This window comes from Aulonocara sp. 'chitande type north' Nkhata Bay, linkage group LG20 (assembly GCF_057382095.1).
Source record: "Aulonocara sp. 'chitande type north' Nkhata Bay isolate Kocher_YH1m ecotype deep benthic linkage group LG20, A_spYH_male_GT1.1, whole genome shotgun sequence".
NCBI classification, from domain to species: Eukaryota; Metazoa; Chordata; class Actinopteri; order Cichliformes; family Cichlidae; genus Aulonocara; species Aulonocara sp. 'chitande type north' Nkhata Bay.
This window is the reverse complement of record NC_141363.1, coordinates 10371511-10392296: the sequence shown is the minus strand read 5'-3', so window position 1 is coordinate 10392296 and position 20786 is coordinate 10371511. Positions and strand designations below refer to the sequence as shown.

Sequence of the window (20786 nt, the reverse complement as noted above, 5' to 3'; positions counted from 1 at the left end):
GTTTTAAGTCAGATATAGGTAGATAGAAATGTAGGGTTGTTATGCAACAGGAAATAATTATTTACCCAAAAATTGCATCTTCAATTAAGTGCAAATAATGCATTATTTCGTTCTTATCTTGAATCTGAAACTCAAACTTTACATAATGTATCCTACGCTTTCTATCAAGCATTGTAGTATACCTGAATTTGCATTTGCACAACTAAGCCTTTTTGTAGTAATACTTGTGTGGCTGTTGGAAAACATCTGAAGTTGGATCAGGCTACAGTAGTTGTATACTTATAACTCCATAACTATATAAAAAAAAAAAAAAAAAGGGGGCAGTTTTTCTCACTTTTTTTATTTTAAAAAACTATCATAAATTTGTACAGAATTTAGGAAACAAAATTTCAGTTTTGCAGCAGTACTGTGACTACTTGAATAACACTTGCAATGGCCATGCTAAACAGGACCAGTCCACTGGAAAACAGTGAAAAAGCCATTACAAAGTCGGAAGAGTTCCCCACTCAATAAAACCAAAACTCCTGAACATTCAGCCATTACCCATCAGCTACAACAATCAGGGAATTGCTCAAAAGCATTATATATCCTATATTAACAGGATATAAAATTATCTTGTTTATTAACATGCAAAAAACTTGGGGCTGATATGCATAACTCTAACTACTGAACCAAGGCAATTTCATTTCAATGCAGGCCTTTTATTTCAGTCTAGATGTGATAGGGCTTTACTGACTAAATGTATTGATTACCAACCATAAATGTTATTAAAGAACCATTATTAAACATGTTCTGTGGCACTGAATTGGGACTGGTATATATTCATACTACAGATCTATTAGGAACCTCAATAGAAAAGTTATGTTGTCATGGTGTTCACACTCACTGCTACAATTCTGGATTGAACCAGCTTGTGTGAAGCAGGTTTAAGTTTGCATGTTCTCCCTGGTCTTGTGTGGGTTTACTCCAGGGGCTCTGGGTTCTTCCCACAGTCCAGCACCATTAATGCTATACTAATCTGTGAGTGCATGCGTCTTTTCATTGAGTAAAAGAAAACAAAAACTAACAACAACAAAAAAAAAAACCAAAAACAAAACCTGAACCTACCAGATGCAAACCAAAGATGTGGAGACTGTCACTAACTAAGAAATCATAATATACCATAATGGTCAATGAGACAAAACCACCACCACGTTGGATCCAACCACTCTTGCTTTTTGGTCTCTTGGAGCCACAAGTATATAAAATTTGCATCATTTTGGTCTGGTCAGAAGTTACGTTACAGCCAAGGCTGTCACAAACATACAACACATCTTGCGAGTTCAGGTATCCAACACTTGAATGAAAAAGGTATTTTATCAAAGAGAGGGTAGAGGGGTAATCCTGTGAAGGTATCAATCACTTGTATGTACTTATATGTACGCCCATATTTATTTGGCCCCTCAGCACATCTGCTTTTTACAGTGGACAGTGAAAAGCAGGATCATGCCTGATGTGAAAAAAATAAAAATAAATAAGCACTATCACTAACCAAAGCCACATAATCCCAAAGACTGAAATCCACATATCTAAGAATTTAATCCCATTCATATACAGTACTCCCAGATTAAATGAGGGAAAAAATAAACTGGATGACAATCCCCCCCCCACCCACCCACCCACCCACCCAAATCCCAGGCCAACAGGATAATTATTCAGGTTTTAAACACATGGTCATTATCTTGTGGTGCTACTCACTCACAGCTAAGCTACTGACAAGCTACACTGTGCACAAACTCAGTCTCAAACAGACAATTCTGCAATTAATGCTTTTAGGCAGGCCTGTCGTATATGACTTGTTTCAAGGCAAAGTCATCAATAAAATGCTGGAGAAATTCATGCAGCTTTTTCTATTGCTTTCCAACAGGGCCAAAGAAAAACAGTGTTGGATATATTCAGGGTGCCAATATAGAGTGGGTCACATCCAGGTCATGTGAGCTGATTAACAATAAATAGAACAATGTTTTATGCTTGGTTTGATAACTGGATGCTTTTGGGCGTGCATACAGGTTGCGCTTAACCCAAAAGTGCTACAAATAAAACCTTAACTATTCACAGTATACTGTTCTGCATAAACTTCCTCTTTTATTTGTAGTTTATTACAGGTCTGGCCACAAGCCTAGAAAACCAGACCACTTCATACAAAAACAAATAATGCCATAGATTTCTCCCAAACTTAACTTCCATCAAATCAGTTGTGAGGTATGATGTGATTAGTATGAAGAGATTAGAACTGGAAGTTTTGGATCAGTGTTAAAATAAATCTAATTGTGACTAAGAAATGAATAGGCATGATTAAAAACAAATAGACAAAATGTGTCTGATATACAGGCACACAGAAACAGAATAAGTTTTGGAAATAAGCAGAATACCTGTTACTGCAACAATAACAAAATGTGAAAGAAATAACTTAAAAATCTAAAGAAGCCATTACATCTTTCTCTCTTTAAATTATGTAATCTGTTCTATCACATCCCTAAGCAGCTGTGAGGATTGAGAAGAAACATCCCATTCCCTAAGGTGTGGTTAAAAAATTCTAAAAAAGAAAATAAGTATAATATTAAAATCTAAATAAAAAATACATTTCATATACAGTATTTAAAGATATAATGTAATTTTCAGATCCCCTGATGTTCAGGTTCACAGTCAAGATGTACAACACCCCTTTCCCCACCATGTTGTCCTGTAAGTGAGGTGCACATACTGGATTAATCTGACCAGGAATGCTATGAGAATGAAAACGTTTTTAATGAAAATACATTCTGCACATTTTTAGAATGAGGATAATCAATGAGATCTAGCTTGCCAAGCCTAAACCCATCCGATGCTCGGCAGCTGCCTCTCTCTGTCTGAGAAAAAGCGGTGATGAAAAAGGCTTTGAACGCCATCTTGTTCATTGCAGCTGCTTGGGCCCTGAATACAGGAACCCATTCATTCGAGGAGGCGGAGGGAGGGGGCACACTGGCAAAATGAATTCATCTTTGTGAGCCATTAAAAACGGCTAGCTCTCTTAAGAAACGCCACCAATTTTCCTAAAACGGTTGAAAATAGTCTACGTGCGGTCACGGATTTTTCTAATGCAGTATCTCAATACTGCTGGCCTCCAAAGTCCGTATAAGCGCCAGGCTTCATATAGCTCGTCTCGGTGCTGTCGGAGGCGCACAGCACAGCTTCCTGCGACAGCACGTCCAACCTCGCCGCTGAACCCACTTACGAAACATTTCCCGCCGCTAAATACAACTGTTCCAATTCATTTCTATCTTAACCCTCTACGACAGTGTGCCGACTGGGATATGCTGCTTCACCTTTGAGGAAGCATGCCCGTTTTCCGGGCTAGAGCTTGAGATACTATGGAGCGGCGCGGCCCGGCTGGGCACGGTTACTGTAGCTGCTAACAACTTGCACTGCAACGGAGCCGTGATTGAGATAAACAGATTGTCTAATTGGATCTCGTCAATCTTGTTTCCACGCCGTTAAAAGAAGAAGTCTAAAATCAACCTAACTGTGTTCAACCTAACTGACGCTGGGTTAACTCTCATGAAACTAAAATGGCTATGGCCACAATCAGATCCACAGCCGTGCCTGCCCTTTTCCTCGCGATCATACAGCGGCCCTACGGCTTGGTAATCGATGCAAATTCATATTACTTTAACGCGCTGAGCATTATAACGAAAGGCCAAGCTGAAGAACTGGGTGGCTGACTGTTGATTAAACGTGGAATTTGTTAACATATCTGTGCCATACAGTTGCCATCATCTCCGGCGGTTTAGTTTCGATTCACTCACATAAATGCTTTTAGTTCAACTACCCCGTTTTAACATAGCTTTGCAAGTAACTGTGTTTAATTTTTGTTACATTATGTAAATAACAGTAAATGTTGCCTCTAAAATACAACCAATGTGCTTAAAAATCATAAATCAGCAACAGCACCAGTGTTCAAATTCATTATGGATACAGGCATGTTGTCGTCGCTGCCATATTCGTAATTCACACACCCAGATGATCCATACCAGGCTGCAAACGTAGGCTGTGGCCACTGCTGGCTTACTTGTATGGACTGGCTAGGGAATAGTGGGGGTGGTAGTGATTCTGTTGGTGAAGTAGCCATTTTTAGACTCCCTTCGTTGTCAGTTTCATGATGCTACGAATTTGCAGTATGTGTAGTGGTAAATCCAAAATCTGCTCACGCCCGTTTCAGTTGTGTAAGTTTGAGAAGTAGCATTGTGTTTCTTCTTAAACAGCTGGCCAAGGGTTCATCAACAATAAACTGATAGTAGCAAGTGTGCCACCAATTAGCCTATCAGGTAATCCCAGGCTACCCTATAGAGGAAATATGTGGGGGGAAAGGGCCCTTTAAGAGCTTAAAAATGCTGGTAACAACTGATAAATTTTACATCCCGATTGCTGAGGGAAAAATTGCTACTTAAGTAAAGCTGAAGCAGGTTAACGCAGGTAGCTAATTTCTTCAACGAGAGCGAAAGATACCCGGACGTTGGAGAGGGGGTGCGGGCTAACTTAACGAGCTGTCACAATTCACCCTGCTAATTAAGGTTAGCATTGGCCATTAACTCCAACATTGCCGGACAAAGCCATTAGATATATATTATTTGGTTAAACGACACTTTGTTTGAGAAACTTAACCAGTGACCCCCACTCACCGTCTTGGCAGAAACGTCTAGCTAGCTGCAGCTAACTCTAACGAAGGAGCCACTCAACCCAGTTTAACCCTTTTCGTTCCCCGTCCCTGCTTGGCAGCTAGTGAACTGCAGACTTACTGTATTTCCTGAAGCGCATTTTCAAATATCAATACATTTCCTTACCCGCTTTCAATCAAGGGTATCCGTTGTTTATATCACATTGACTGGAAACAGCAAACTCTTGCCTCTCCTCTCTCCGCCCAGGCGCTCAGATTTAGCTTGTTTAGCCACCGAGGAGCGGCACTCCCCGAACCCAGTTTTTGACCCGCCGAGGGGGGAGACACACCGGCACAGAGGCGCAGAGACAAGACTGTGTTCACCCAGACAAGGCGTGTCAGAGTCCCGGTTTAACGTTCCTCCGTCTCAACACAAATTCCAACTCAAAGCAAAAAAAATCCCTTCTCGTCTTTCCCACCGTCGTCGTCCCTCTTTTTCTTCCTTCACGCCAGGATCTCAGTCGCTTCTTCCTCCGGCCATCAAACAGCAGAGATGGGCGCGGTAACCCTGCATTCAGGTCTGGGAAACCCCACGTTACGGCAGCGTCACAACGCACGGCGGAGGGGTCGGCGACCACTTCAGATCAGGAAATGCTGCCATCTTTGGTATCTCCAACGTACCTAGAGGGAAGTTTACCTGCTAAAACACTGCTTTTAATTCTAAAACTCGATTAATGTGAAAACTTAAGATAAAATTGGAAAAGCGAATGAGAGTTTTCGAAACCAAGGCAAGGCTGAATAGTGATTTTCACCCTAAGAGAATGCAGCTGCTGAAAGGTACATGGAAAGTTGTGGGGCAACTAAAGAGTGTACATAAAGAGAAACGAAAGTACTTTGGAAAAAAGTAACATTTGAAAATGTCATAAAACAACAACAACATACATTTCGAGTGAATTTAAAACACTACAGTTGGAAGCAAAAGAGAAAGTTAACTAAAAGAAATGACTGAAAGATTAACCAGGCTTCAGATGATGTCTAAAGGGATTATTTTCTAAAAGCTATAAACAATACAAATAATCTTAGATTTATTGGCGAAAAAATGATGATTGAAAATTTATGTAATTACATATACCTTTCATAATAACTGATGTGTTGTTGAAGTAGAAAACAAAATATAGCATGATGGATATATAATGGCTAAAAGACCAGTTACACTTATAATAATAATGGATTGCATTTATACTTACTGGTCTTACTGGTAATAACGTAAATGCTAACTTAAGGCGATTAGGCATTAACAGCAATACAGCAGTGTTTATCTGGCAGGGCGAACAACCAACTACACGCCAGGCCATGCTTGTACCAGAGGATCTGTCACTTTGGAATACAAACTTGTACAGATTATTAGTTGCTTTATACTGAAAACTGACCACAAATTAATGGATACATTTTAGCAATAACATAAGTGACTATTGTATTCACTGCTATGTTGTTATACACAATGAGCAATGTAAAAAGTTCAAATAAATGTGCCCCTGGCATTTTATTAGACCGGATGCATATCCAAAAGTGTCATGTATTTGCAATATGAAAATGTTATCAAATTCCATTGAAATCTGACCTTCATGCCAGTAAAGCAGCTAGTGTTTCGAATGAACAACACGCTTTCATTTGCAATCCAAAACAGGCAAATGTTATGTTTACTTTCCTGCTAGCGTGCGTGACTAAGTACATATCACGATTTTGCTACACCAACATCTGATGTTTATATATGTTTAACATGTACATTTGACCCTGTATTTTTTTGTGTGTTTAACAAAAACTAAGTATCAAGTAATATGTTCTCTTCTGCTGATCTATCAGTAATGTCTTATGGTTAGTATAAGCTGGTCCTGGAAAAAATCTTGTTGACAAATTATATTCTCTGGGTATTAACTTCACCACAATTATATAAACTGAAATCATTGGGGGTTTGCTTTCTGCTCAGTGCTTATGGGTGGGCCATCACTGCAGCACAGAGATGACTTGATCGTTATCACCAGTAGTCTAGGTAGAGTGCTCAGAAGAGGGGGTTAATGCTCAGCGGGTTAAGGCGTTACTTGGAGACGTGGAACACTTTGTCGTCCTCTGAGACAACAAAGTGTGCACGGGCTCGGTCCGACAGGGGAAGACAACAGCTACTGTTACTTGGCTTGTAAGAGAAATGTTCCCTAGAGAGAGCTACTCTCTCTGTTTGTGCCAGATCTGTTTAGTGCTGTCTTTTCAAATGCACATTAAGTTCAGTTTAAATTCAGTTTAATTAAAATGTGAGCTGGACAAATGTGTGCATGTGTCACATTCATTCTGAAACACTGATGTATACTTTTACATAAAAACAGACTCTTTTGTATGAATGAGCTGATGGAGTTAGAAATGTTATAAGAGTAGTTGTGTCTATTAAAAAAATCAGTAAATATGCTCTTTAAAAATGTGAATTTCCACTAGTGTGTGTATTTGATTCCATCTCACTTTTGTAAACCCTAAAACCTGTGGTGGCGGGACAGGCCTGCTGTTCTGTGTGTACACTTTCTGCTCTCTGAGCACACATTAATTTCACAATTTCACCAAAGTAACCATGCAGTATTGTATAGAGATGTGATTTAAAACCCACCAAAAGCTTTCCTTCAAGTTCATAGGTGTACAAAAGGGCGATATTGGTATTGATTGTTATCTTAAGGTTATGGATTTGATATCTTCATTTAGATTTCTTTTTATGTAATAAAACGCATTGGCAAAGAGGACTGTCTGTCAGGTAGTGTTCAGGGTGTGGGATTCCACTGGGACTCATCTACCCAAGTTAATGCTGCTGAGATTTAGTTGCCCCTGGATACACCCCTGCCTGTCTCTGCATATATGTGTTGTGAAGCTTCTTTAGTAGTGCTTCAGAGCACCCAGGGGAGAAAGCTTATTGTCTGCATTCAGCCTTTTGATGAGGCGAACAGTCCAAAGCTGGATGTGCTTTCTGTTTCAAAACTAATTCTAATTTAATTGGGATAAATTGGACATGGTAAACAGTGCTGATAAGTGCAAGGATTGACAAATAATAGACATTTTAGTGTATTATGAAGGCATGAATTTGCCTTTAAAGCCCATTAGAAACACTTGTTAAAGTGGTTACAAATAACTTCTGTGGTGTTTTAATGTAGTCTAAATTGTAATTAAGGACAGAGTGATCTGTCCTGCTTCTGATTTGATTAAAAACAAAAAGTCACATTCATTAACAGACAAAGAGGGACACATGAACTCCACCCGTTAGCAGAGCAGGGACTGTAAGTAGCACTATCCCACAGTATTAACAAGAGATCATAGGAGAAATCAGATTAGAAAAAGAGGCAAAATAACAACACAAATATTGCCTAATATGATCTCATGCATTTCATAAAACGGGTGACATTACATGAGGCTAAGCTCATAATGACCTTGCTTTTTATAGGCAGGTTGGGGTACAGTAATCTGATTTAGCATAATCTCTTACAATCTCTGATAAATGCTTACAGCATGTATCTCTCAGAGAGGGCAAATCCTATTGGTCCACTGTGAGGCATTACTGACATCTGCTGTTCACATACAAAGGGCCTGCACTTCACACTGTAAAACATCCTGTGTAGTTTATCAAGAGAGAGCTTGACTTGACTGTAACAGAGCAACTGACCGATGTGAGTGTTGATTATTCATACTGCACTGAGCCCGTTTACCTGCGTCTCAACTAGCACTGATTTTGAAATCCCGTGGATGCATACAGTAAGTGTTCGTGTATATTTCACAAATGAAGTCTGTGAAGTCTAAAGTGGAGAAAATGTTTGCAGGGTTTGTGCGATCTACTAGCCTAGCCGCAGGACAAACCAGGCACCTGCTATGGATTAGGTCTGAAATATACACAGCATTTAATAATTAAAGAATCGGTGAGCAAATCATAGCTAGTGCACTAATATCAACACTGATATTATTACTTGTGTGCTCAGGCACGGCATTCACCCGCACAAAGACACGTATTACTATTAAGATGGATAATTACTTGGACAATTTCCAAAAAATAATGAATGAACGGTTAAAATATCTGGCTACAAGTATTTGATACACTGTTGGTGGATAAATGTTTAAAACATATTGCCAAAGAGCCGACTTAAACATTGACAATTTAACTGCATGAAGATGTTATTGTATTAGAAGAGCTGGTGGGAGTTGGTGCTCTGCAGTAAATCAAACCTGTAATCTGATCGTCTTTGACTGACCAGCCATCCTGATGCAAAATGAGTTTACTTGCTCTTCCTCTTCCAGAAAATAGAACCGCCTGTCATTAAGTTTAAAGTTGGTCGAAGATTCAGGTTTTCTTCGGTCTACATTCTTTTTTATCATGACATGTTTTAATTTTGTGCCTCAAAATTGACAAAACCCACCATCTAATATATTTATATTTGATATTCTGTTGCATATATAAATATCTGCGCCCTTTGCAGCTATTACAGCTTCAATTTTTTTGGGAAGGCTTTCCACAAGGTTTAATTGATCCTAAAGGTGATCTGTGGGGTTGGGTGAAGGCCAGTCAAGTACTTCCACACCAAACTCGCTCATCCATGTCTTCATGGACCATGCTTTTGTGCACTGGTGCACAGCCATGTTGGAACAGGAAGGGCCATCCCCAAACTGTTACCGCAAAGTTGTGCGGTAACAGTAGCAACAAATGTCTTGGTGTGGTGATATAAGGCAGGAGCTGATCAGTCATGAAATCACATTCTGTGTGTACTGCTTTTGAGCTACTCTGAAGGCCACGTTAAGTTTGGAGGTCTGTACTGACTGACTGCAGAAAGCTGACGATCTTTGCACACTATGAGCCTCAGTATCCACTGACCCCACTACCAATTCATGGCTGAGATGGTGTTCTCAATCACTTCCACGTTGTTATGATACCACTAAAAGTTGATTGTGGAATATTTAATATCGAGGAAATTTCATGACTGGATAGGATGCAGCACAGGCAGCATCCTATCAGTGTCATCATGCTGGAGTTCACTGAGCTCCTGAGAGTGACTGATTCTTTCACCAATGTTTGTAGAAGCAGTCTGCATGTCTGGGTGCTTGATTTTATACACCTGTGACCATAGAGCACCTGAACTCAATGATTTGGATGATTGAGAGAACACTTTTCATCATATCGTGTATTTTTGGATTGATGCCTCTATATACACTTGGCAAATAATAGCAATGCTACATTCACTTTTATTGTTACAACCACTGTTAATCAGTTAACTCTTCAAGTACTGTTCACATGCCCAGTTCTTAGTATCATTTTCATCCTATTTTATCATTCATATGTATTAATGTGTGCCCATTTAGATCCACTTTCCCTAATATGCTCCTTGTGTGACCTCGGTGTGAACTTGGCCTCCTTTCACTTCATGGGTGTAATACCAGCAGTGTTACTGAACATCTGCTGGCTTACATCTGCTGACACACCCTTTACCATGTTGGTTTTAACACAGCTGCTTACTTCGTGTTACATACACCCCCTAGTGGTGAAAACAGGTGTACACTCAGGTGTAAAGCAATCGTTTAGATACAGTATATCTCTGCAACATTTTATGCTCTATTGCACTTTGTTTTTGATAGGTTTGCTTCCATGTTATATTAAGGAGAATTTCAGTTGTAGCTGTCCAGGACAAAGATACACGGGGCTGTAACTTGTAATGTTGTTGCTGTGGTACTCTACACAGGAAAATATACACATAACAGAAAAAGCAAAAGCAAGTGGACAAAAAAACTTTCCCTCATACAGATATTATTCTCTCAAATATATACTGTACATCTGGAATGTCCATATTTACATTGATGTAGTATAATCAGACGAAAAAGTTAAAGTTTTCAAAACAACTCCTGTTCCTTTTTTGATTGTTAGCTTGTCTGTCAAAATTAGTCATGAAATGTGAGTAAAAAATACAACCTTAAATATTATATTAGATATTCTGTAATTTTCTGTATAGACAGGAGTTTACGACTGAAAGGTGCCAAGGGTCACAAGTCTTGTGGTTGTTCAGATGTAGTTTTGCAAAGCTAAGCTGTGCTAATAAATAATGAATATGTGTGAAGTACAATGTGTCATCTGCTGTTTGTATTTACCCCATTTTAAGACCTACTAAGAAACAGATGATTATTAATATGCTCTAATATGTAAAACCTTGGAAGAGGGCGGTGTACCTTCTTTTTTATGTCTATATTTTATTAGACGTTCTATTTTTGGAAGTTATATGAGATTCTTAACACAAAAACTTAACAAAAAACTGAGAACTGTGTTTTTATTTTCTAATATGACAACATTTGAAAGTGGAAACTGCAATAATCTAGTCAATACTGGTTCAGTCCTCTACATCCATTTCAACGCAAAATGAAATCGCTCAAGTTAATGTTCAAACAAAACCTTTAATGATCTCATTATTTGTTAATGCTGGCTCTGCACACACACAGAATATGTGTATTTGTGGTTAGTCAGAGTATGTGTGAGCAGAATTCCTGCTGGCCATCATCCAAGTCCTTTAGAGGTCAATCGGCGGTCGTGGAGACCAAAGCCATCAGGGTGACTCTGTAAACATTCATCCTGTCGCCCTTTAAAGTGAGAGGCACGCACATCTGCACCACCTCATAAGGCTGAAACACACAGACGTAAACATGTTGTCAGACAGTATATACATACAAGTATATACACGTGTTTCACACAGGAAGACATTTTAAACCTAATTCTGCTGAAAGTCTTAAATAACACTTTTTTCTCGTGCTGAAATCAACAATATTCCCTCCACATTTTGGAACCCATTTTTCACAACCATGCTTTAACTTTGCTGTACTATTCAACTACATATTGAGTTCCTTGGAAGTGAACTTTTATGACTTTTTTTTGTGATCAACAGCAACACAGATCACCAAAGACAACCAAAGACCAAAATCAGCACTTCCTTACATTGTATCCAGTGTGGGGTGTCCATGTGATCCTGATGGCGCGTCGCTGGCCTGTGTCCACATTGCCTTTGCTCGGCTCCACATTAAAGCCCTGCTGCTGCAGGGATGCCACATTATCCCAGTAAAACTCACCACCCTGGTAAAAACAGAAATGTCTCTTTAAACCATGATAGTGAATGCTGTGCTAATGTAAATTCAATCCCTGTGTTAAACAATGAAACCTGTGGCAGCAGTCGGTTTTGTTTCTGAAAGCTTCAGGATGCTTGAACATCAGCACGTTACCTTCTTACTGGTTTGTGTGGAGCGGATACAGCCCACTTGCAGCTCCCTGACTGCAGGCGTGATGGCACCCGAGCTACACCTGGCCTTCAGGGTCACCAACACAGGAATGGTGGGGCTCTCCGTCACCTCTGACTCTGCTAAAGAGAGGCATTTTGGAGGCTTTAGTTCTTTAACTACAAGTCATGGATTTTCTTACATCTCTTTAATGATCATACAACCATCAGGGAGAATTAACTCATAAACTTTTCTGTCTTGAATCACCTTCTGTGTGGTTAAAAAAACTAAACAAAATTAAAGTTTTGCATATCTGGACTTAAATCAGGTTGAGGTTGAGATCCTTTGGTATGAACTTAAACAAGCCGCTCATGCTGAAAAACCCTCCAATAAAAGTTCCTCCACAGCGATGTATAAGATACACTATCAGTTGTCACAAACACTTGATTGGAGTTCTTGCTGCTAAAGGTGGCACAACCAATTATAAGGTTTAGGGGGCAATTACTTTTTTTTTTTTACACAAGGCCAGGTATGATTGGATAAAATGTTTCCCTAAATCATTGTTTAAAAACGGCATTTTGTATTTACTCAGGTTATCTTTGACTGATGCTGAAATCAATCTGTGACATTTAAGTGTGACAAATATGCAAAAAGCGAAGAAACCACACTGCAAGTTCACACACTTTTGGCACATACTGTATTTCTGCTGCACAGAAAGATGACAAAATGTAAAATATAAAACCTCTTGCACTCTTTAAAAAGTAAAAACATGCTGTGTGAGCGTGCTCGCATTATTCCCATTTTATATTCTTTACATTGGCTCCCAATAGATTTTAGAATTCGCTTTAAAATTCTTGTTTCAACATATAGAGCACTAAATGGCCAGGCCCCAGATTATTTATCCAAGCTTCTTATAAAATACACAGCTGCTCGTTGTCTTCGCTCACAGGCTCAGAGTTTGTTCGTTGTTCCCCGTACAGGACTGAAGACGAGAGGGGACAGAGCCTTTCAGTCTGTGGCACCACGGCTGTGGAACAGTTTACCTCCACAACTACGTTTGGTTGACTCTGTGGAATCCTTTAAAAAGCAGTTAAAAACTTTATTGTTTAAACTGGCCTTCTGTTAATCAACACTTTTGAATTGCTTTGAATTTGCATTGTTTATATTGTCTATTTTATTACTTAATGTTTTCTTTATTTTAATCTTTGTGTACAGCACTTTGTGACTGCCTGTCTACGAAAAGTGCTTAACAAATAAACCTTACTTACTTACTTGAAAAGAAGAAAAAAAAGAAAGAAAACAAATAGCATATGTGTGAAAATTATTTAAACACATAGCTGGAAACGATGAAACTGTATAAATTACACCATGGCAAATTGCTACTTCCTTATTCAAGACATTTAGAATATGCACATTTCATCAAGTCAATTTTTGCTCAGTGTCAGTGAGAGGCGTTCAGAATGCACCAACACCTCTTGGACTCAGTACAGTTTACTACTACCTCACTGAGGAGGTGCAACTATTTCACACGTGGATTCGGTGGTAAAATATGATCTGACTGCTGGTGACAAGCGCACGGGCTGTCAGCAAGCTATGATTAGCATAAATTACTTCATCACATACGCTGGCCTTGCTCGCGTAAATCATAAAAAGTGTATGCAAGATATTAGTCATCTTTACAGTGTCAGTGTAAGATTTTCCCAGTATTTAAGAGCATATTGGAGAGAAAACAGTGAAATTGAATCATGCCACCTGTGAGCTGAGGTTCACTGGTTATGACTGGAGGGAGCAGGGATTCAACAGGCACTGTCAGCGGATCTCCGCCACACAGATACATGCTATGTGAAGAGGCTGCACCCTTCAGCTCCATCACACACACTTTACTCTGAGAGACAGAAATGGCACAGGGTTAAGGTTGTTATATCATCAAGACCAGAGAGGACGTCCAGGCTGCAGTAAGGACATCTAAATAACATGAATGCATTAGGAACAGTGTTTTAACCTTGGCCATGCGATCAGTTTTTATAAGCAGTGATTGAGGACAAGGACAGGGTGAGAGCACGCATGCATTCACAGCTGAAAGAGCGTGTAAATCTGTACACGTGTGCGCCCCTCTGACCTTATTCATGAGCTCTATGGTGAGTTTGTCAGAGTAGTTGACAGACGGGTGGTCAGGCTGAAAGGTGACCGTGAATTCTTGGCTCTGCCCTGGAGGAATGCTGCCCTCTACTGGCACCACACTGAACACACTCAACCCACTGTAGTTCTGAGTCCCTGCACAAGCCAGAAAACACGTTGCTAGGTCAGTATGAAAGAATTGAACTGTTGGAGCACATTACCCTCCTGTTTTTTTTAAGCAAATATTCTGACATTTACAGCATTATTACAGTTTCAGATGTGTTTGTCTGTCAGTGGGATTATGCAAAAACTGCTAGTTTTAATTTATGAAACTGTGGAAATTTAAACTATTGGGCTATTTGGTGCACATTTGTGCTCTCTTATACAATACTTCTAGTAGGTAATACTGTATTAAAGTCAAGTTAAGGTCAAGTTTAGTAGTATGTGTAGTCAAATACTACAAAAACGTCTACGTGAGCAGTGAAATACGGACAAAGTGTTAAAAATACAAGCTGCAATCTGTTTTCCCTTCTGGAGCTCCAAACAAATCTTACCCACAGCAGGGTGGACATGGGAGTTTGCATATTCTTCTAGCAGAAAGGCCACCCGGTCAGCTCCACCCTGAGGTCTGAAGGGAGAGAGACTAGCGAGCATCACCCTGAAGCTCACTGCCACCGCTGAGCTGTTCTGCAACTGCAGGGAGAACGAGATTTAATGCCAGTGACCGAGGCTGTTTTTCCCTCATTACTCTGTAGTCTAAAAATATCTTGCATGGTGCTGCCTTTGTTTTTCTTAATGGTGACGTGATGATGAAAATGAAATAGTCCAACAAATACGGGAACAATCTGAGAGGAAGTGAAGTGCAAAGAAGGGATGGGAGACCAGGAGAAAAAGGAGGTAGAGGAGGGTTAAGGAGAGATCTATATGGAACGACCCATTTGAAAGAGAAATAGCTTTAGCTGTGAGTGTTTTCATATGGCTCAGAGTTATACTAACGCATCCATGACTATAACCATAAAACCTGTCAGTCTCCTCACTATGATTAACACATGAAAATGGCCCCTTTTACCATTTTTACTCGTTCCACTTAGTGTTTACATGAATCATAAAATATGTTTAAGTTAATGTACTTAAATAAAATTACATCAAAGTTAACCAAGTGAGTTTTTTTCAGTCCACTAAGAAATTAGTATTCAAAAGTAACTAGCGACAGTTTTTTGTTTTTTTTTTGTTCGTATTAACTTTCACACACCTTCACGACTTGTGAGGCAGTCTCCTTCTCCAGCACATAGCCAAAGTCAAGAACATCTCCATTGTGGGAGGAGGTGACAGCAGGGACTATTCCCTCCCCGAGAAGAGTCATTTCCAGGGTCATTTTCTGGCACCGCACCTCCAGCATGTCACAGCACTGGAACAGTACAGGTTAGATGAGTGTGTTCATCATTATACTTGATTAATTTTACATAAACAGGTACAAAGAAGACTCAGTGTATTAACACAGATGGTCGGCTTGTCACTCAAAGCTAAATTATAATATTTACATAGTTAACCTACCTTTTTTTCCAAAGTTGGACTGAAGGCGAGAATCAGAGTGTGTTTTTCTCCAGGTCTTATGGATCTAAGAGCATTGAGCAGGGAAAAGGGACTGTACATGTCCAACACCGACGAGCTCAGCTTATAAAGGGTTAAAGAAAAGCTACGGTGAATATTATAGTAGTAGAAGCAGTGCATTGATTTTGTTTTTTGTAATCTTTGATTTGTGGACATGAAAGTAAAACATGTAAAGAGCTGCCATTCATAAGGTGAAGTGGATTAAATGTCCAGGTACATCTGAAATGATGGAATAATCTCAGGTTTCACTGTAGAGTGTTGGTGGTGAAGTATTTACATACAGTGGGGCAAAAAAGTATTTAGTCAGCCACCGATTGTGCAAGTTCCCCCACCTAAAATGATGACAGAGGTCAGTAATTTGCACCAGAGGTACAGTTCAACTGTGAGAGACAGAATGTGAAAAAAAAAAAATCCATGAATCCACATGGTAGGATTTGTAAAGAATTTATTCGTAAATCAGGGTGGAAAATAAGTATTTGGTCAATAACAAAAATACAACTCAATACTTTGTAACATAACCTTTGTTGGCAATAACAGAGGTCAAACGTTTACTATAGGTCTTTACCAGGTTTGCACACACAGTAGCTGGTATTTTGGCCCATTCCTCCATGCAGATCTTCTCGAGAGCAGTGATGTTTTGGGGCTGTCGCCGAGCAACACGGACTTTCAACTCCCGCCACAGATTTTCTATGGGGTTGAGGTCTGGAGACTGGCTAGGCCACTCCAGGACTTTCAAATGCTTCTCACGGTGCCACTCCTTTGTTGCCCGGGCGGTGTGTTTTGGATCATTGTCATGTTGGAAGACCCAGCCTCGTTTCATCTTCAAAGTTCTCACTGATGGAAGGAGGTTTTGGCTCAAAATCTCACGATACATGGCCCCATTCATTCTGTCCTTAACACGGATCAGTCGTCCTGTCCCCTTGGCAGAAAAACAGCCCCATAACATGATGTTTCCACCCCCATGCTTCACAGTAGGTATGGTGTTCTTGGGATGCAACTCAGTATTCTTCTTCCTCCAAACACGACGAGTTGAGTTTATACCAAAAAGTTCTACTTTGGTTTCATCTGACCACATGACATTCTCCCAATCCTCTGCTGTATCATCCATGTGCTCTCTGGCAAACTTCAGACGGGCCTGGACATGCACTGGCTTCAGCAGCGGAACACGTCTGGCACTGCGGGATTTGATTCCCTGCCGTTGTAGTGTGTTACTGATGGTGACCTTTGTTACTTTGGTCCCAGCTCTCTGCAGGTCATTCACCAGGTCCCCCCGTGTGGTTCTGGGATCTTTGCTCACCGTTCTCATGATCATTTTGACCCCACGGGATGAGATCTTGCGTGGAGCCCCAGATCGAGGGAGATTATCAGTGGTCTTGTATGTCTTCCATTTTCTGATGATTGCTCCCACAGTTGATTTTTTCACACCAAGCTGCTTGCCTATTGTAGATTCACTCTTCCCAGTCTGGTGCAGGTCTACAATACTTTTCCTGGTGTCCTTCAAAAGCTCTTTGGTCTTGGCCATGGCGGCGTTTGGAGTCTGACTGTTTGAGGCTGTGGACAGGTGTCTTTTATACAGATGATGAGTTCAAACAGGTGCCATTCATACAGGTAACGAGTGGGGGACAGAAAAGCTTCTTACAGAAGACGTTACAGGTCTGTGAGAGCCAGAGATTTTCCTTGTTCGAGGTGACCAAATACTTATTTTCCACCCTGATTTACGAATAAATTCTTTACAAATCCTACCATGTGGATTCATGGATTTTTTTTTCACATTCTGTCTCTCACAGTTGAAGTGTACCTCTGGTGCAAATTACTGACCTCTGTCATCATTTTAAGTGGGGGAACTTGCACAATCGGTGGCTGACTAAATACTTTTTTGCCCCACTGTAATCTGTGCTATCGGTGGTGATCCATTTGAACACATAACATCTTTTTCTTCAACTTGTTGTTGTTCACATGTCATCCCTGATAGGACTTTTCCAGATTTTTGCAATTTCTTTTTTATTTAGCATGAGCTAAATAAGATCTGTTTGTCTCTGGCAGAAAGTAGAGACAAACAGAAATTATGGTGAAACTAAGACAGGAAATGAAGTGAAACAAAAGCCCCAAAGCCAGACTAGAAATGTGGATGTTGAGATTAATAGTTAGCATCTTCAACCCCAGAGACACACCAACAGCCTGCTTCCATCCTAATGCAATGATGGTGAACAGAATTTCATTTATGATGCTGCTGGCAAATGTCACAGTGCGCACTATAAATAGTTTTCTCCAAACCACAGTCTATAAACCTTGTAATCAGTGCGATACCATGGTGTCTGAGAGTTTGAGAGATGGGCCATGAAATGCACCTTTCTCCAGATTTTGATATCCTCAAATCACCACCTGTCTGTGATGATAAATTCTTCTGGAGATAACAAAGAAAATGTGCTTTATTTGTCTAATTTGGGTGACCTGACTCTTTCATGCACAATTATTTAGTTCTGAAAGTCAAAATGGAACTTTAACACCAAATATCTGAATTCTGCTGTGTATAAAGCAACACAGTGTGCACATAATACACATTACTGAAAAATCCTTCACACAGATAAATTCAGAAAAGGGAAAAAAACCACATACATATGTATTATGAATATCATGAGTATCACAAATGTTTAAAGCTGTCAGCAAGGTAATTAATAGTTTTGTAAAAAACAAAAAGAAAAAGAAAGGATACATCCAAAGATTCCTGTGAAATGTTCTGAACTGTAAACCTTTTAATCACTCTTTCTCCTACAAATGGAAGACACAAATACAACAAGGTAGATAAGAATAAAAATCCAGCATTATTTAAGCGTTTTTAATGTAACTATACATTTTTTATAAACGACTCACCCACTGTCACCTGATGGAAGTTTATGATATTGCAGCCATTGTTGGATATCACCACTAGAGGGGGTTGTACAGCAGGACACTGAAGCTTCAAGTAGAGCGTATTGAAGGGACTGAGGAGGTAAAGGACATCTGATGAATGCAGATCCATATATGTTGTTGTTGTTTTGTTTTCTTTTATTAAAATGAAGCTTAAATGACATAAGAGATGTAGAAGTGTAATATGATCTTCACCATAGAAGCTGAATACCTTCTTGTAATATAATTATTCTAGCACAAAACCAACCTAGAAAACTGAGATGGGGCCATTAAAAAACTTTTTTTTAGTGGAGTATTAACTTTTTTGAAATGCACCTTTTTTGAACTATTTCTGAGATTTATACCAGCTAAAGAAATCTTCTATTTCTTGGACATACATGCTCCCTTAATAGACTATTAAAACTCTAGAGGCATTTAGTTACGCACACTTATTTGTATAAAAAGAAAAGTGGTAAATGCTCCACAGGTCAACAACCACATTTTGTCAGGTCTTGTGCTTGAAGTCAGATGTCAAATAATTTTGGTTATTCAACTTATCAAAAACTCCACATGGAAACACAGTTATCTCAAGGTAATGTCACCGTCATAGAAATAGGAAGAAACAGAGGTAAACTGGGAGCCTAACTGTTGTTATGGTTGTCATTTTAAGCAGTCAGGTGGGGGGAGCAGAATCAAACCCCTCACAACACAAAAAATAAGTGACAACAAACTTGACAAATATTAAATCAGAGACACTACGAAACGAGGGCTGGTGTTGACGTTTAATATTGTGGGTAGCTTAAAAAGTGTTCCTTATATGCAATAGCCAGTTGTATATAGAAGGTTTGTTGATAATACAAAATAAGGTATGAATCTAATACCAAGTAAAATACCGGGGTCAGGATTGCTGATACCAACACAGATACTGATACTTTTAACCTATAAAGGCAAATTATATAGTGGAGACCAGTGTGTGATGATGTATGAGACCAATCATCATCAATCTGCAAATTTTTTAATGACCACTAAATAATTTTTTCTTTCCACAATAAATGGTTAATACAAATAAACACAACTTTAAACATTTTCATGCATTTTGAAACTAGGTTTTTGAAGAGGTGGTATGTCATTTAATTAGAAAAAAACAACACATAAGACATTTCAGTGGGCTACATACTGAACTTACAGGATAAAAACAAAGAATCGATCCTATTGCACTAGTATTAATCTGATATCTATATTTGGATGGATCTGCCCACCTCTACATGACAAAAACCTAACATGACGGGGCCTACAGTGTGCTGTACACGTGTATATGGAAGCTGATTATTGACCTCCATGCTGGCTGGACTAGTTTGTCGTCCTCTGGAGGGTCTCCATCTGACACAAAGCAGGGAATGGTGTACTCTCTATAACGTTTCCTGAAGGAGTATAGTAGAGAGGCCTTGGCCTCCTCGTACCAACTTGACCTTAAAAGGAAAAGAGTAACAATTAAACATATAAAAAGACTCCTTGTTGCGAGCACTTTTTTTGTACAATTCCAACAAACCTTAAAGTCAATAGTTGGTATGCCCTCGTTTATTCTTGAACACAGCCTGAACTCTCTTAGAAAACCTTGTAGTTTATTTAAGTATCTTCAGGAATAGTTCTCCAGGCTTGAAGGAGATTCAACATCAGTGACACTAACTCAATATTTTCCATCTGGTCAAAAACTCGTCGTCCTCCCTGCAAGACTGACCGGGCTGTTGACCACAGTGTGCTGGCCCACCTGGCTAGATCAACTAAGCCTACTGTCAGGCATGGTAACTCCAGCATCAAGTTTGGTCTATTAAACATCCGCTCTCTCCCTGGTAAGGGACATCTGGTCCATGATCTCCTCTGTGATCGTAAGTTGGACTTTCTTTGCTTGACTGAAACATGGCAACAGCCCAATGACTTTGTTTCTCTCAATGACTCCACTCCGTCTGAGTTTGTTTACACCTGTCAACCTCGCATCTCGGGGAGGGGCGGAGGTCTCGCGGTAATTCACCGGAAGCACTGGGAATTACTCCCTGTCTCTGCCCCTCCCTCCCATTCATTTGAATACATTGCACTACAGCTCCCTGGATCTACCCCCACCATCATATGTACTGTTTATCGGCCACCTAAGCCAAATAAGGAGTTTTTAAATGAATTTTCTGCTCTTCTCACTCATTTCTCTGTACTTTCTCCAAATCTGATCATTGCTGGTGACTTC

The 20786-nt window shown here is 39.7% G+C and overlaps 2 protein-coding genes across 9 annotated transcripts in view; both read right to left on the bottom strand.

The window, feature by feature from the left end:
* The window catches only part of gnb1a (guanine nucleotide binding protein (G protein), beta polypeptide 1a), a 31682-nt gene extending 26463 nt beyond the window's left edge, over positions 1-5219 (bottom strand). Inside the window, exon 1 of the mRNA XM_086278372.1 lies at positions 4860-5219. The gene's annotated coding sequence lies outside the window, so the exon portion shown is untranslated. The remainder of the gene's footprint in view (positions 1-4859) is intronic.
* Positions 5220-11105: 5886 nt separating this feature from the next.
* cfap74 (cilia and flagella associated protein 74) overlaps positions 11106-20786 on the bottom strand; it is a 54008-nt gene continuing 44327 nt past the window's right edge. For 6 of the 8 annotated variants that reach the window (XM_086277426.1, XM_086277421.1, XM_086277428.1 and 3 more), the window contains 11 exons: positions 19885-20019; positions 18536-18645; positions 18378-18433; positions 15608-15727; positions 15306-15461; positions 14608-14746; positions 14055-14209; positions 13688-13820; positions 11942-12078; positions 11661-11795; positions 11106-11350 (listed from right to left, as the gene is read on the bottom strand). In XM_086277426.1, coding sequence (XP_086133552.1) covers positions 11246-11350; positions 11661-11795; positions 11942-12078; positions 13688-13820; positions 14055-14209; positions 14608-14746; positions 15306-15461; positions 15608-15727; positions 18378-18433; positions 18536-18645; positions 19885-20019 — 1381 coding nt within the window. In that variant the 3' untranslated portion in view covers positions 11106-11245. The remainder of the gene's footprint in view (positions 11351-11660; positions 11796-11941; positions 12079-13687; positions 13821-14054; positions 14210-14607; positions 14747-15305; positions 15462-15607; positions 15728-18377; positions 18434-18535; positions 18646-19884; positions 20020-20786) is intronic. The other 2 variants (XM_086277423.1, XM_086277429.1) reach the window with 1 other exon arrangement.